General features: G+C 33.2%; 1 protein-coding gene across 1 annotated transcript in view; it reads right to left on the minus strand.

Moving 5' to 3' along the window:
• Positions 1–3,480: 3,480 nt before the first annotated feature.
• LOC137388799 (acylcarnitine hydrolase-like) overlaps positions 3,481–16,481 on the minus strand; it is a 65,092-nt gene continuing 52,091 nt past the window's right edge. The window contains exons 9-10 of the mRNA XM_068075248.1: positions 4,249–4,481; positions 3,481–3,815 (exon numbers count right to left, since the gene is read on the minus strand). Coding sequence (XP_067931349.1) covers positions 3,796–3,815; positions 4,249–4,481 — 253 coding nt within the window. The 3' untranslated portion in view covers positions 3,481–3,795. The remainder of the gene's footprint in view (positions 3,816–4,248; positions 4,482–16,481) is intronic.

Genomic DNA, 16,481 nt, shown 5'->3' on the forward strand with positions numbered 1-16,481 from the left:
ACTTTTCTAGGTAAACTGATTGAAAAGTAAAAGACTTCAGAGCTGTATTTCAGCTACTAAAAGATCAAGTAAATGTTCAGCCAGAGCTTTTCGATAAATGCATCTAATCAAACCTAAACAAACCCATAGTTCTATTTTATGAAAATGTTTCTGTTTACGTATGTGATGTTTTAGTGTGTCATTTTAGGTAGTATCGTTCAACAAACTTTATCAAAGCACAACACTTCGTGTTAAGTTCCGTGGAACTCTTCTTGGCGGGCGTGGGGAAGCAAACAGCTATGGATTTTTGAAACTCATGTTTAATAGAAGCTCATGCATCACCCCAGGAAAGATTGAGAGTGCTTACTACAATAGTGAAGCTTATTTCAGTCACGACAGAGCAGCAGGAAGTGAGTCATTAGAAGTAGTGTAAGCAAAACGTTTCCTTATCATTCAGTCTCATTTATATCGTTCATATCTCTCTCCCTCTCTCTCTCCCTCTCCCTCTCTCTCTCCCTCTCTCTCTCCCTCTCTCTCTCCCTCTCTCCCTCTCTCTCCCTCTCTCTCCCTCTCTCTCTCCCTCTTTCTCCCTCTCTCTCCCTCTCTCTCCCTCTCTCTCCCTCTCTCTCCCTCTTTCTCTCCCTGTCTCTCTCCCTCTGTTTCCCTCTCTCTCCCTCTCCCTCACTCTCCCTCTCTCTTCCTCTCTCTCTCCCTCTCTTTCCCTCTCCCTCTCTTTCCTTCTCTCTCTCTCTCTCTCTTTCTCCCTCTCACGCCCTCTATCTATCTCCTTCTCTGACCCTTTTTCTTCCTCTCTCTCTCCCTCTATCTCCCTCTCTCTCTCTCTCTCTCTCTCTCTCTATGAAACTATTAATAATACTATGTTTAACTTATAGACCCAAGTTCCACTTTTACATATTATATCTATATAAATAAACTACATAATATATATATCCATGTATATATATGTATATATATTTATATATATATATATATTTATATATTTATATATATATACAAAGTGGATGCTCAAGTGGATGCTCTTTAGACATTTTATCTGAAGAGTGTGATACTTATTGTACCACATGAAACTATTAGTAATAAAATGTTTAACTTATAGAGTGAAGTTCCACTTATACATATTTTATATATATATTGTAAATTCTAAAAGTTCCAAACTCTCGTAGTGTGTTGAGGCAAGGGAAAATTCTCCAGACTGCTATTTAAACAAAATTGAAGTTCTTCAAAACCGTTTACTCAGAATAATTAATAAGAACGTTTACGATTTTTCTGCTAATTCGTTATTCAACCTAAATAGCATTTTAACTATTAAAAAGTTATACAAATACAAAGTACTGATAAAAGCACACAACACATTTTATGAAACAAACCAAAACAGGACAATAACGCATTTAACTACTCGTCAAACACACATAAACCTAACAATATCATTGTTTAATTCAAAAGCTGGTCAATGTTGTTTGGATTATCAAGACTCATTGCTATGGAATCTACTACCGGTTACACTGCGTAAGTTGTAAATGCTAATTCTGTCAAAAATGAACTGAAGCGCTACCTCAGACAACCAGACTAGACTAAACTAACTAGACAGACTTCTGCTGACTCTACTTTCGGGTTCCGCACCTTGACTAGCCTCGCTATTGCGCACAGGGACTTCATCATCACCTTCGCTGGAGTGACATTTTTTATTCTATATTTCTTGTTCTTGTACAATGTAAGAAACACTCTTTATATTATTTTTTGCAGTTATATTATCGATGAAAATAAACAAACGAACAAATTAATGGAGTTCTGTTAGATGGTTGTAGTTCTTGGAGTTTAGAAAAAAGTCTAGTCAGAGTATATATTTTTTTAGAGAAAACTATGCCATTTTTAACAAAGTTGTTATATCGTCCTGGTGCGTGATTACCTTTATCTACATTCTTTCAGCTATTCAAACAATTCAAACAGTTTAAATTTTATAAGCTAATATTATATATTTACCGCTGCAAACCCTTATCTTTAAATATTTTTATTTAAAATTATATGTGTTTATTTATATATATAAGTTTATTTTAAATATTTTATATCAATTTTTGGTAGCCTGCTCTGACTATTATGAGGCTTCAATTTACAAGTATAGTTTTATTAGATCACCTTTATATTTTCCCTATTCATTACCATTGCTCAGACATTTCTACTGCAGCCGATACATACAGCCACTAACAACGCAGCTAGAAACAAAATTTTGACTGGTTACAGAAAAAAAATCGTTGGAATATTACTATTTTTATGTGGCAACTTTGAGAGAATTTAAGGAATACTTACTAGTTTATTGTTAAGAAGAACAAGTTTGTCAGGTTTCTGTATCCGTGCTTTAGTTAAATATTCTGTTGCTAAATGGATATGAAAAACAAACATTTTTTAAGTTAAAGACTCATCGATATGCATCAGGGTGTTCAAACAAAAATAAATCAGCAAAACTCTGCTGATTAGTTATCCAATATAGTCAGTCATTTTCATGAAATGTTAGGTAAATGCATTTAGTAGCCAACCTATTAGTTTTTTACCAAGCTACCTAAAACAACTAACAAGTAACTCGATCCTTACTGGCAGCTACAAGTCACCCCAAAATATGATTTCTTAATAGCCATTTTTTCAAAAGCTTTGCATAGCAATTGATACCTAAGAAACTTGTGGTAAAGAGATTCAAGATTCACTCAATGTCTAACACATTCTGAGTGGCAACTTTTTTATGTAAATGTTGTGAGCTGCCATTAGCAAAAATACAATGATGGCTTCAAAAGTTATACCACTAGCTTTTTTTGATATATTTTAGTTTTTTGTTATATTTATACTAGTTTTTGTTGAACACACACAACTACATTCTCATACCCATTTTTCTATTTGTGTTGAAAAAAGTTCTTGACAAGTGAAATACACTTTTAAAGTGCTCAAGTTATTGGCCAGATTGTAATAAATATACTCCAAGGAACCCTTCGGTTATGTTCTTTTGTAATTTGTAGATTATTTTTACAGTTTTACTTGTTACTACATTTTAAATCAATGGAGTTCTGTTGGATGATTGTCATGACAATGTTTGTTAATGTTCTCATGTTTTATAGTAAAGAAACACACCACCAGGACTAGTTTTTATAAGCTACTTTGAGTGTTTCTAACACTTATTCTGGATCTATCAGATTAACCCGAAGGAATGCATTTTGCAGCACGTCTAGTCTGACAGAGCCAGGTAGCCATTTCACTTGCCCAATGTGGATCTTTAACGTGCTCTTCGTTGTCAATGTGGTGCACGGGGCCTCCAAGTTATGATCTAGGTCCAAAAGATCCAGCAATTTAGGGTTGAAAGCTTGCTAAGAGCTTTTTGTCAGATCAGCATTAAGCAGAGCTTGAACCACTAACCCAATGCTTGAAAGTCAAAGACGCTACCACTAGGCCACCCTGACATCCTAAAGTGCAATAACTACAACTGCAAAAAACTTATTTTAATTGCATATATTTATAAGCACAAAGCGAACATTATTTTCTTGGAAAAAATATAATCTTATTCATGACTAGCAAAGAGATAAAAAAGCTAAAGCAGCAGCTTTTAAGGAAATTGGCTAAAAGAAATGTCTAATATCTACATAGACAGCGTCTAAAGCATCAAATATTTATATGATTCTAATAAGACTGTCACTCATTTCATGACATTATCAAATAATGGAATTCTATGAGTATATGTCAGTCCATTTTTGGTATCAGTTCACCATCAGTAGCTGAGCTCATCTCTTTGCAAACTTTAGTCTCTCTTGGTTTTGGCTACAGCTCTTCATGATGAACTGTTGAAAGAGGTTACATATAATAGATACAAGTAATTGGTAGTAGGTGTGAGCCAATAGTTTGTTCTTTCAAATAATAGTTAGATGTAATGAGAAAGCCTCACAAGTGTAAGTAAATCAGCCTTTGCTGTTTACGGTGTTTAAAATTTATCAGATGTTGAGAAGATGCTTTAAAAAATCTGTAGGTATACAGTTTCGGTTACATTAAGTGCACAAACAACTATGTTTTACTAGATAAACTTCATAGGAGCTTCTATAGAAACAGCTTCTCGCTCTTAAGAAGCTGATGTGATTTTACTGGTGAATATTGCTAATAGTACTAAATGGCTAGTAATGATAAAGACAACTGGATGTTTGTCTCTGTCCAACTAGTGACAGTTTTATTCACTGTTACTCACTCTATTATGATGTATTGAGCTTATAGCGATTGTACCTGCTGTGTTTTGTTTAGATTTGAGCTGATCATCTTGACTAGCTTGCAGGTGCTTTCGCTGCAGTTCTCTGTCAGCATACAGAGTTTGTCTAAGTTTCTGCTTTCTCTCTTTATTAGGAGTCGTCACAGTCTTTATGTCATTGCTGTTCAACTCAAGGAATAAATTTGTTTCCTTGTTAAACTCTGGCCAAACAGGTATACCTTCTGCAAGTGTCGTAGGCTCATTTGGATTTCTGTAAGTAATATTTACCCACCAGTAAGATTAAAATAAAATTTATCCCAAGGTTTCTAACAGACCATTCATTATGGTCTGGCAGTGATGATACAAATTGCCTTCTAGAGACTGTGCATTAAATCTTGTAAAAGTTGGTGAAATTTAATGGGTGGTAAAGGCTACCGTCAAGTTCTTTTTCCTGCTCTACAAAAGTCAAAACAACTGAGTGCAAGGCAATAAGAAATATATATTTGGTAATATACAGTATATAAACATACAAGCAATTCATTTTGTGCACATATACTAAACAGCATGCAAGATCTGCCAAGGATCTCTGTCTTTTTTGATCATTCAGGGTTCTCATAAACTTTGTTGTCTTTGACTGGCTCTGCCCCATCAGTAGACCGGTATACTTTGGAGCTTGTCTGGCATTCTTCTTATTGTTAACCCTTACAAGAGTACCTAGCAGACCCTCAGAGGCCTGTTGCAATTTGAGCATCTAAGGCTCTCTGTGATTAGAAGGTGGTTTTGCCTCAAAGCACTCTTTCTCTGCTCCTTTTTTCTCACTATCACTTCGATAGCTTTGGTTCTAACAGCTTTCTCATTACTATCACTAGAATAGCCTCGGTTGGAGCATCCAGAGATCTGCCGCATATTGCAGAGTCAGGATCTTCGATCCTACCGTGTTCCCTTTACTGCTCCTCAAAAAATCAACACCACTGAGTGCAAAGCAGTAAGAAATATATATTTGATAACATATATAAGCATACAAGCAATTCAATTTGTGTGCATACACTGATCAGCATGCCAGAGACTGCCAGGGATCTTGTTATTCCTTGGCTCGTCTGGGCTCATTGTGAACTATTTCAACCTTTACTTGCTCCACCCTATCAGTAGATCAATCGGTCTCTGCAGCTGACCTTTGGTTGACTGGAAGTCTCACTGGCGGCCATGTCTTCTTGTTGAGCAAGGGCTCAACTTGGTAGTAACGTCAGTCCTGAGGTCAGTTAGGAGCCGACCTTTGCCTCGACGAACTACTGCCATTGGGTAATCATTAGGCCTGATCTGGTTCGTCACTAATCACTACTCTACGAAATCAATTTAAAATGTAATATTTATGTTTTTAAAAGTACAGCTAGAATCATTAGCAAGCATTACATTTAGCTTTCTTGAAACTATTCTTTCATCTAATCTATTATATATATATATATATATAAATATATAAAATTTATTCATGTAAAACCTTAGATAAAAAACAACTTCATTACTATTAGTTTCATGTCCGTTACGCAGACAATCATCAGATAAATTTGTTTTGGTCCAACTGAGTTATATATGTAAGAGAGGTGTAATTACTATAACGACTGATAGCTATGTAATTGCATTTTGTAGTGTGTATTTAGTAGAATGTCGGCATGTGGAAGCTAGCTCGTTACGCTTGTTGAGTGAGCTCATTTCTGGTTTTGTGAGGATGATGTACTTTTCCGATATGCACAGGTTACAACGCTTGGTGGCTGGGTCGTATGGCCTTGCGTGTTGAACGATTTTCCATTTAATTGTATACGGTGTGTTCAGGCCTTTTAGCTGCCAGATGTAGTTACTAAGCTCTGTGGCAGATTGCTTGTCCTGGTGCCTGAAAGATGATATGTGGCCGCTGAGTCGTGTCTTGAAGGTATTTTCTGTGAGGCCAATATAACTTTCTGTAGGTTTGCTACCGTCGTCTGCGGTGACTACAGCTTGGTAAATGAGCGACTTGCTAAGACAGCTTCCTTCGAGAGGGCATTCATTTGGTGCGCGACAGTTGCATGTTTTGTTGTTTGCTGGGTGCGTCGAGGCGTTGTTCAAGAGCTTCTTATTGTGATTGTTGATGGTTTGTTTGATGTTAGGCATGCAGCTGTAGCCAATCTTTGTGTTGTTTCTATTAAATAGCTTTCTTAGAGGGTGATTGCTCGGAAAAGATTTATTTAATATTTTGATGAATGTCTGGCCGATGTTATTTACCACGTTTCTGCTATATGGTGGGTTGAACCATGTGATTTTTCTTCGTCGCCTGTGTTGTTTAGTTGGTGTAGTGGTCTCATGGGGTGCGAATTTCAGCTGGTGTGTATAACAGCTTCAACACACTACATTGGAATATATATATATATATATATATATATATATATATATATATATATATATATATATATATATATATATATATATATATATATATATATATATATATATATATATATATATATATATATATATATATATATATATATATATATATATATATATATATATATATATATATATATATATATATATATATATATATATATATATATATATATATATATATATATATATATATATATATATATATATATATATATATATATATATATATATATATATATATATATATATATATATATATATATATATATATATATATATATATATATATATATATATATATATATATATATATATATATATATATATATATATATATATATATATATATATATATATATATATATATATATATATATATATATATATATATATATATATATATATATATATATATATATATATATATATATATATATATATATTTATATATATATATATATTTATATATATATATATATATATATATATATATATATATATATATATATATATATATATATATATATATATATATATTTATATATATTTATATATATATATATATATATATATATATATATATATATATATATATATATATATATATATATATATATATATATATATATATATATATATATATATATATATATATATATATATATATATATATATATATATATATATATATATATATATATATATATATATATATATATATATATATATATATATATATATATATATATATATATATATATATATATATATATATATATATACTCAAAATATGTAGGATGGGAGGCCCCCTAATAAGAGGCCTTCGTATATATAAAAATTATTTAAAATGTGTATAGCAAATTGATAATAGGAGGCGGAACAATTTTTCCTCCTATCGTGGATATATTTTTAATTTCGTTAGAGGTAGTTTTGAACTTGGAGTTGTCTCCTCGTTGATTTGTGTCCAAAATTAATGAATTCTTTGGTAAAATTTGTTCACACTACAAAAGTTAAGTCTCTTTACACCAAAGTTTGCCATAAAATGCACAACTGATGGCTGCCAGCAGAGCTTTTATAGGCAGGTTTTTTATCAGGCATGAAATCAAAGTGTTTTGTGATGTAAAAGAAAAACAAACCAATTATGAATTGAATTACCAAGAAGTGGTTTGGGAATATAAAACCACAAAACTGATGGTTTGATTTCGATGATGGTAGTCTATCTTTCGAACTTGTCTGTAAATTGGCTACTTTTCCACAAAGTACAAAAATTCATAGCATTTTATTTATTGCACAACAAATATAGTTTGCAAATGTGGATGTTGGCTGACTGGTTATGGTCATGGCAAAAAGGGACTGAATGGTAGGTACTAGAACAGCTGGTTTACCTAACATTTTTATCCAAAAAGTTGTAAATGCATTAAAACCAACTAAATTAGTTTGTATTTTATTACCTCCCAAGGGTGCCAAAAATAAATAGCACACATCAATAAGTTTATGCAAACATAGTATGATCATGCAGAACTACGCTAAAAAATTTGTCTTTAGTTATTAATGTTAATTAATCAACAACATATTGATACATATTTAAAAAAATACGATACAATAACAAATAAATTTAAAAGATAATTTCTACAAAAGTAGAAACACCATTATTCAAACACATACAAAATGTTCACAATGTGTTTTTATTATTTTGTATGATTCATCAGTGTCAGTTTATAAAACATAGTTATAATGTTTTTATTTTGAATTGTAAAATCAAGCTATTGAAATCTAAGGTTATATACCTATGTACATATACGTATGTACATGTATATAATTTAAGTGCGCATGTAACAATCATAGGATATGGAATGTTCAACAATAGATATAAAGTAAATTTTGACTTCACCCTGACATTCTAAATCACTGCAAAATAATTTTGATGAAAAAGTTGCTAATCTGATGCTTCTATGGAAATAATCGTTTTTACAGGGGAGATAAATCCTAAAAAAATCATTTTTATCAAATCTCTCATAGAAGTGGAAATGACAGCTACGGCACTTCTTCAGCTTTGAATTATCCATACAACAATTAGTCTAAAGCACTGCATAAATTTCCACTGAAAAATGGTGCAAATGGAAATGCAAGATAAACTGCCTTGGCGCACGGCCTATACTGCTTGAAAGTGTTAATCGACTTCTTAACAGGTGTTCAGAAAACCATGAACAGGCCATTAAGCATGCCACTAATTAACAAGCTTACACTGTTCTGTCTACAATTGAACAAACATACTGTGAGAATCGCATGCAGCTAGTTTTGCGATGAAGGCAGCAAAACGCCAGTTATTTTGTCTTAGTTCATTGGCTACTACTACAATGATGCATCAATAGTTACAAAGAAGATATTTTCTTGCTTCTACTAGCATTTTATATTTATATAATTGTAAATAATAAAACATTGCCTTTTGCCAATAAAATGCTACCTTATCAAGCAGAGAGTGTTTAAGCGCATTACTTCATTTAATGAAGAACCAGTTCAGGCATTCTTTTTCTACCTGTTTTAATAACAGCACATCAAACAGAACAGACACTAGTCAATCATTTCTATAGTATATGGAATTTTTGTCTGGGCCTCTGAAGCCAGGGTTAGAGATTTAGAAATCGTTGTTTTTATTGGTTTCAAATGTGTGGTATACAGCTTAAGAGTCAACTACCTTAATGCATGCAATAATGAGCTGCCTTCTTTAAGGATAGAATAATCAAAAATATACTTATTCTCTGCACATTATCGACACACATGACCATTCCTCAAGATACAGCGGACTGCCATGGGACTAGTAATAATAATAACAATAATAACTGTAAAGTATGAAGGCCGCATTCTGAAGAAATACACAAGGACCAGAGTGAAGAAATTATACATATTTTAAATGAACTGATAACTAATAATGAAGAAGGAATACAAATATAGAATTTAGAGAAAAATGGAAATTTGCTATGCTAGATAATATACACCGAAACTGATGAATGAAAAATAACAAATAAAAACAAGTAATCAGAGAGTACGGGGACACAAAAGTGGATGACAAGAAGAAGCCTTTAGAAAGAGGTAGATAGTCTAATAACAGCAGCACAAGACTAAGCACTGCAAACCAATGCCAGGAAAGCATGGATTGAGGAGAGTATGAATGATGTTAAATTCAGATTGTGTAAGACAAAAGATGTACCAGCCATATTGTAAATGAGTGCTCAAAGATTGCACAAACATAATACAACCATCGACATGATCAAGTGACTGCAGCAGGTTGCTGGACTTTCTGTGAGAAGCATCACATGCCACACACAGCATATTGGTATAACCATAGGGTAGAGCCAGTGTCTGAAAATGACAAAATGAAAGGTTTAGAACTAATCATAAAAAAACAACATGGGTTAAGATTAGTTATATAACCATCCCAGGTGATGCAAGAGTAAAAAAAAGATATTAAGAAGATGTACAAAGGGCAAGATTTGAGCTTTGAAGGCTGGAGAATGTCCAAGCGAAGGTGTTATCTGTAGTAATTGGAGTGATTGAGACATTAATCAGCTAGCTTTTCTCATATCTCTCTGAGGGCAGTGCTCAACAGTTTTTCAAACAACTTAGAAAACAGTGCTGCTAAGAGCTAGATTTCTTATGAATACTGATGAATCTAAAATCAGTTAAAATAGTAGAATTTGCAGAAAGCACTTCTCCATAAGTTGTCAGAATTATCTTCTCTTTCCTTAGTTTACAAACAAGAGCCCTCTTTATGTAATGGTCCATATCAGTGACTATACTCATATAGGTATACTTTATAGGAATATTTATGTCAGATTTTAAGGAAGACTCCTCAGTAGAAGGACTCGTTAAAGTCAAATTCCTCAAGCTAAGGCCTCGGCTCACCTACTACCAGCCACTCGGTTGTGAAGACAGTTTTTAGAATGATACTAAAAATATTAATAAAAACCGTGTCTGTCCATCTGTCTAAAGCTAAATATAGAGGTTAGGAAAAACATTGCACGGAGAATTGAACTCAAAATATTTGGCGGAGCAGCTGTGCACCCTAACGATGGCTCAGCTTAACCACCTTGCAGCTATGTGTAATAATTTTGCAAATTCAGCGTGCCAGACTGACAGGGTAGGCTACTAGTTTTCTGGTAATAACAGCCCTGGACCTCCTTGGTTCCAAGCCATGGTTGGAGGTTTGGGATAAACATTGCATAATAGGGAAGTCAAACCTACAACATGCAAACTGATTCCCAAGAATGCCGCTACCAGCGTCGACCATTCAGCTTCAATTGGTTTAAATTGTTTGCTTAGGCATACTCACTATACTTTATTGACACATCTGTTAGTGTAGGCTGTACTGGTATATATAAACAGTTTGGAAAAACTTGTTTGTTGATAATCTACTCATGACACACTTACATCTGCATAACATTACCATGGTTGACAGTTAGTTGTGAAGATAGCTTGCACATTACTTTCATAACAATATCGTTTACCAAAGATAAAGGACATATGTGCTTTGCTATTCTCAAGCAATTATCTGTGTCGCTTAAAAAATGATACTACTGAATAAATGGGCTGTTTGCTTAGTTTGTGTGACAAGCATGCAAAATTTAATAAAATTTTCTGTAATAGGTTAAGACTGAAAAGTTGCAACGCAAACATTATTTTTGAAAAATAAATTCCTGCTGTGATAATTTGCTGAGATATAGTTTTTAGAATTTGGCCCATTCATGAAACATTACTGCCAGAGACAGTTAAAAGAAAAACACAAGGATAATGAGAGCTTAGAAGATTAGGTCGTCACACTGACCAAGAACACTCCTAGCAATCTTGTACTATGGCTAAAAAATCAGCAAAGAGCAACAAAAATTTGTAAAAACTATTTAAAAGAACACTACCACTGATTAGTTTACACTCTCATCCATCTACAAATAGAACTGGTTGGAATTTGTATTGGGTGATGAAAAGGCTAATGAAAAGGCTGAGCTAATGAACTGCCTATACAAGCATCCAGGCATCTTGTTTGCAGCTTTTGCATGTATGCAGGATGAGAAAACTTGTGCTCAGAGGCCACTTATGATGGATAGTCAAAGCTGCCATGATTTTTCGCAAGCTTTTTAAAAACGTGTGGTTCTCCTTGCTGTCTATTTCACGTTAATATAACTCTCGCTGTGCTTCCCGAAATGTCAGCAATTCTTATATGGTTTAAACAGTAATTAAGATGCTTGTGACATTTTAGTCTCAATTTTTATACATAGTTCATTTGCTTTAATATCTTTAAGGCAATTTTACCTGTCAAGTATTTGAAGAGTTAATCAAAAAGTATTGAAGTTTTTTTATCATATGGAATTTTGCTGGTGGTTTTCGGAGTTCGGACAAGCAGGATATTTTAAGATTAAAATTTGCGAAACTCAATTCCAGTTACAATGCTCACAAGAAAAGAAATGTGCCCAGACCTCAAAAATTACATCAATAGTCATGCTTGTTGTTTATCAAAATACACATACTGTCTCATTATCAATGATTCCTCATGTGTTCATACAGTAGTTAATGGAAAACAATGGGACTAATTCTAATCAACCTATCTTTAGAAAAATTTGAAACAGCTATAGCAATGTGTCTAAGTATAAGCCTATATTTTAATTTTCATTTAAACAACCATAAGCAAACACAAAATAAGATGTATGTCAATAAAGATGCATAACACTGCAACTTGGCTGCAATAGCCGATGGCATCACGGGAGGAAAAAACAGGAAGTGCAACGATTGACATAATTTTGGAGAAATCTTTTTCTTCTGAGCCTTATAATTGCACTTAAATGTTAACAATTTTAATTTTGAAACATCCCAGCAACCAAATCACATAAAACCACATGCAGAAATTCAACAAATTGAAAAATGCCAATAGTTTTTTAAAACACTTTTTAAAATTTTATGTAATGGATCCTTTCAAAATATTTGTTTCAAAAAGTTTATGGAAATTATTTGCCAAATAATGACATCAAGATTAGTTATGCGTTATACTCAATAAATAGTAGGTAAAAGTTGCAACAATTTACATGTAGATGATATCAACATTTTAATATTTTCATGAAAAACGCTTTGATAACTTTAATTAGCTCGTGTCATACATTAAACTCTGCTACAGAAAGCTAAATCTGACAAAAAGTGATTATTTTTAACGTCTGTGAATTTTTTTGGTGGACTGCATCACAACTGTTGTGCCACACATGAGAGCACATCACATATTACCCAACATATATAAAAAAGAGTCGTTGTTAGCTCATTTGTTTTTTAGGATATGATGCTACCTCGCAACGCTTGTAGGCTTATACTGTTTTCTGTTGGTAGGATTTTTACTGTTAAAAATGTGGTTGTGTCAAATTTGAGTTGATCCTAAAAGAAAGCATTTTTTTCTCTATCAGTTGATATGTTGTATGTTGTGTTAGGCAATCTCATTGCCAATATATTTGAAGATTAAAATCGGAAAAATATGGTCGCCGTAAAAACGCTCAGGCCAAAAAAACATGCCCAGACTTGCCCAAAATGATGTCACAAGTGAATTTATCTGTCAATATATCTCGTATTCACATCGGCTATTTGCGATAAAAGTCTAGTCCTACGCGGCTCTATCGGCATATACTTTATTTTGTATTTGCTCATGTTGGTTAGAATAAAATTTTAAACCCTACTACAGATACATTATTATGAATGTTTCAAAGGCCTCAAATAACAAAAATTAAAAATTTGTCTTGCTCACTTTTTCTAAATGCTGTGTAAACATTTGAGTACCGACTACCAATTCTACCGGTCTACGGTAATTCTGTCAAGTTAACTGTATAATAAGGTATTTGTATCAGCACACTTCCGCCGCTACCCACACTAACGATATACAGCCCGTGTCGTATAGGGACATGTCCCTATACGACACTGTATACAGCCTCCCGAAAGCCCCGCCCACATTATGTCCGTCGCCTATCCTTGGTGCGGGGCCGTATATCATTGCCAACACTGAAAACTAGTTTCTTACTACCTTTGAAAATAATATACATAGGGATAGAGTTTTAAGGATGAGAAGTCTGCTGCAAACTGGATTTGAACTCACATTCTCCAGCTCTGCGGACATCCATGTACCGTATCCAATTCAATACAATATTCTGTAAATCATGTTTTGCATTATCGTCAACAATATAATGCTATTATATAATTTTTACAAGCAAAATATTTTCATCCCGGCATAAAGCTTTTATTAAAAATATTCATCAATTCGTGGCCACTCACATAGTTTTAGCTGTTACAATAAGACAAATTCATCTACTGCAAGAAACTTAAACAAAACATGGTTTATACAGCACACATTCAAGTCTCTCTTTTCCCTTTATGGCAGTTTCTATACTGACAAAGCTGCTTCGGATGGTGGGACGACATAAACATCCTGTAATCAGTAACACAAAGGCAATAAAAATATGTCATTCATAAATATGTCATTCTAAAGCGTATCTACTGAAAGCTTTCAAATTCGGAATTTGATAGACTGCGAGTGTAATTTTAAAAACGAATAAACGTTTAACAAAGCCACAAGTACGCCAAGCCAACGATTCGGAGCTTCGGTTCTGGAAATTAAAGATTTGCATTGATCAATCGATTTTCTTCACTTTCTACAAGTGAAAAGTGAACATCTAAAGTCAAATCATGAATCTAATTTACTACATAAAACTGCCACAGAAAATTTGAAGCAAATGTAGCTAGGAGAACCGATAAAAAAACATAAAAAGATAATTAGTGATAGCAAAAATGTATAATTTTATTAATTAGTACATGTATTATTGAGTACTAAAATATTACCTTTAGTATATTCATCAATCTAAGCCATTGTATTGCTAGATGCTAAAGATTAGAAAGAAGCCATCAAAAATTCACTGTACATACGTATCTCGCACGCGCAGGAAATTACATTTCAGCCTCAAACAGGGAAATATAATCTGAATGTAAACTCAACAGGAAACTTTATAGGAGAATCATAGTAAAAGATAAATTTATCTCCATTTTCCAATCTTCCTCCGTAGAACTTTTACTACCTGATGCCAAGAAAACTCACAGTCACCTTCGCAGCAATTTTTACAATCATGTTGTTCGCCAATAAAACGTGTCGATCGAGTAATTCATTATAAAGTAACGATGTTAATTAATTTAGTAAATATCGATGTCCATGCGATTTAATAATATAGTAATATTCCTAAATTTGAGATCACAGCCAACGCGTCTTACGACTGACAACATTTGTTACGGCCTATATAAAAATTCTACGCTGATGATTGACTAAGGAAGCTACCTCATATTTATCGCTCGTGGTTTCTTTTCAGCTATATTGCTTGTGACGTCACGAAAGAAGCACCCGCTGGAACGTGAGCTTTTTAAAAGCGAGCCCTACTTAAATGCATATATCTCTGAACAGGGTTGGTCTACAAAGACAAAAATGGCATCAAATTGTAGCTGATGTTTCAGCCTTTTATGGGTCTTAATTTAATTAAATCAAATCTTTTGACGCAACCACATCTTTAAAGCCTTTGTAAGATATATAGTTGGGGTCTGAAAAGTGAAAACATGACAAGCTACATCAAATTTACATACTTGAGCAGTAGCAACTGCTTTGCTTCAAGGAAAGCTTTTAGAAGTTAATTTCTTTTCAGCCTTTGAAGTTTTTCGTGATTCTGAGTTAGGAAAGAAAATTTTAGTTTACCAACGCAAGTGTGTTACTATGCTACATTGTTTTCATGATTGTTTATAAAAATAAAAAATCTCAGTGAGCCGCAGCACTACTAATGTAAGCATTGTTTATAAACTAGCTGAATGCATTTACTTGCCTAGGCATTCTCATTGCGCAAAACTAAAGATTACATTATCTCAAGGAGTATGAACATTGTTCAGAATTTTCTAACAACAGACTTTAAACTTACAGTGAAATGTTGATCACTTGCAACATTTTATTAATTTGCAGTTTTAATAATGTCTATTGAAACAATGCAACTTTTTGTGGTGTATACTTGTACTTTTAGATATAACACTAGACCCATTCAAACCAAGCTCTTGCTGATTAAACTCCGCTAAACAATTGTAATGCAATCAGACTGCTGATTTGTGTGAATGGTTCAGAGTTGTGATGCGTTAAATCTGTACTGTGTAATTGCAGCTCAGTAAACAGTAATTTTCCACCGCATTACAACTTTACAAGGCAAAATGGACATTTTCTGTTACTTAAACCGTGCTCCTACTGTAATTTTCCTACTTTCATCCACTGCCTATTTACTTTCATGACTCATTACCTAAAACCCAGCAATTCATACATAGTACTAATGCACATTCTTAAAAACTTGAAACTGCATGCGTACTGCAATTGTGAATTAGTATGAAAATGATACTGTGAACCAGCTGACACTACTGACTTTCTAAGCATCTGTACTGCATTGTACAAGATCGTCCAATACTATTGTTAGCACTACTGAACTTGTCTAGTAAGTCCCATATCATATTCCAGATTCCAATCATATAAGCTACAATATGCTAGTGGTGATCAACTTGTTTGCCTAATTACATTCAAATTTTAATACCATCCACATCTTGCAATTGTGTTGCAATTTTCAACACTATACTTGATTTTGGAATGATATTTCATGAAAATGTACTGTGCATGTATGTACAATCAACCGTAATGCAGAGGTTTTTATTGCTTGTAACACTGCGAAATGTACCTTAGCAACACTTCCACTGTATCTAGCATTGCACACTGTGCAGAAGGTAATACTGTCACTGAATCAATACTCATTAGTATGCATTATAAAAG

The sequence above is a fragment of the Watersipora subatra genome, chromosome 2 (assembly GCF_963576615.1).
Source record: "Watersipora subatra chromosome 2, tzWatSuba1.1, whole genome shotgun sequence".
Lineage (NCBI taxonomy): Eukaryota > Metazoa > Bryozoa > Gymnolaemata > Cheilostomatida > Watersiporidae > Watersipora > Watersipora subatra.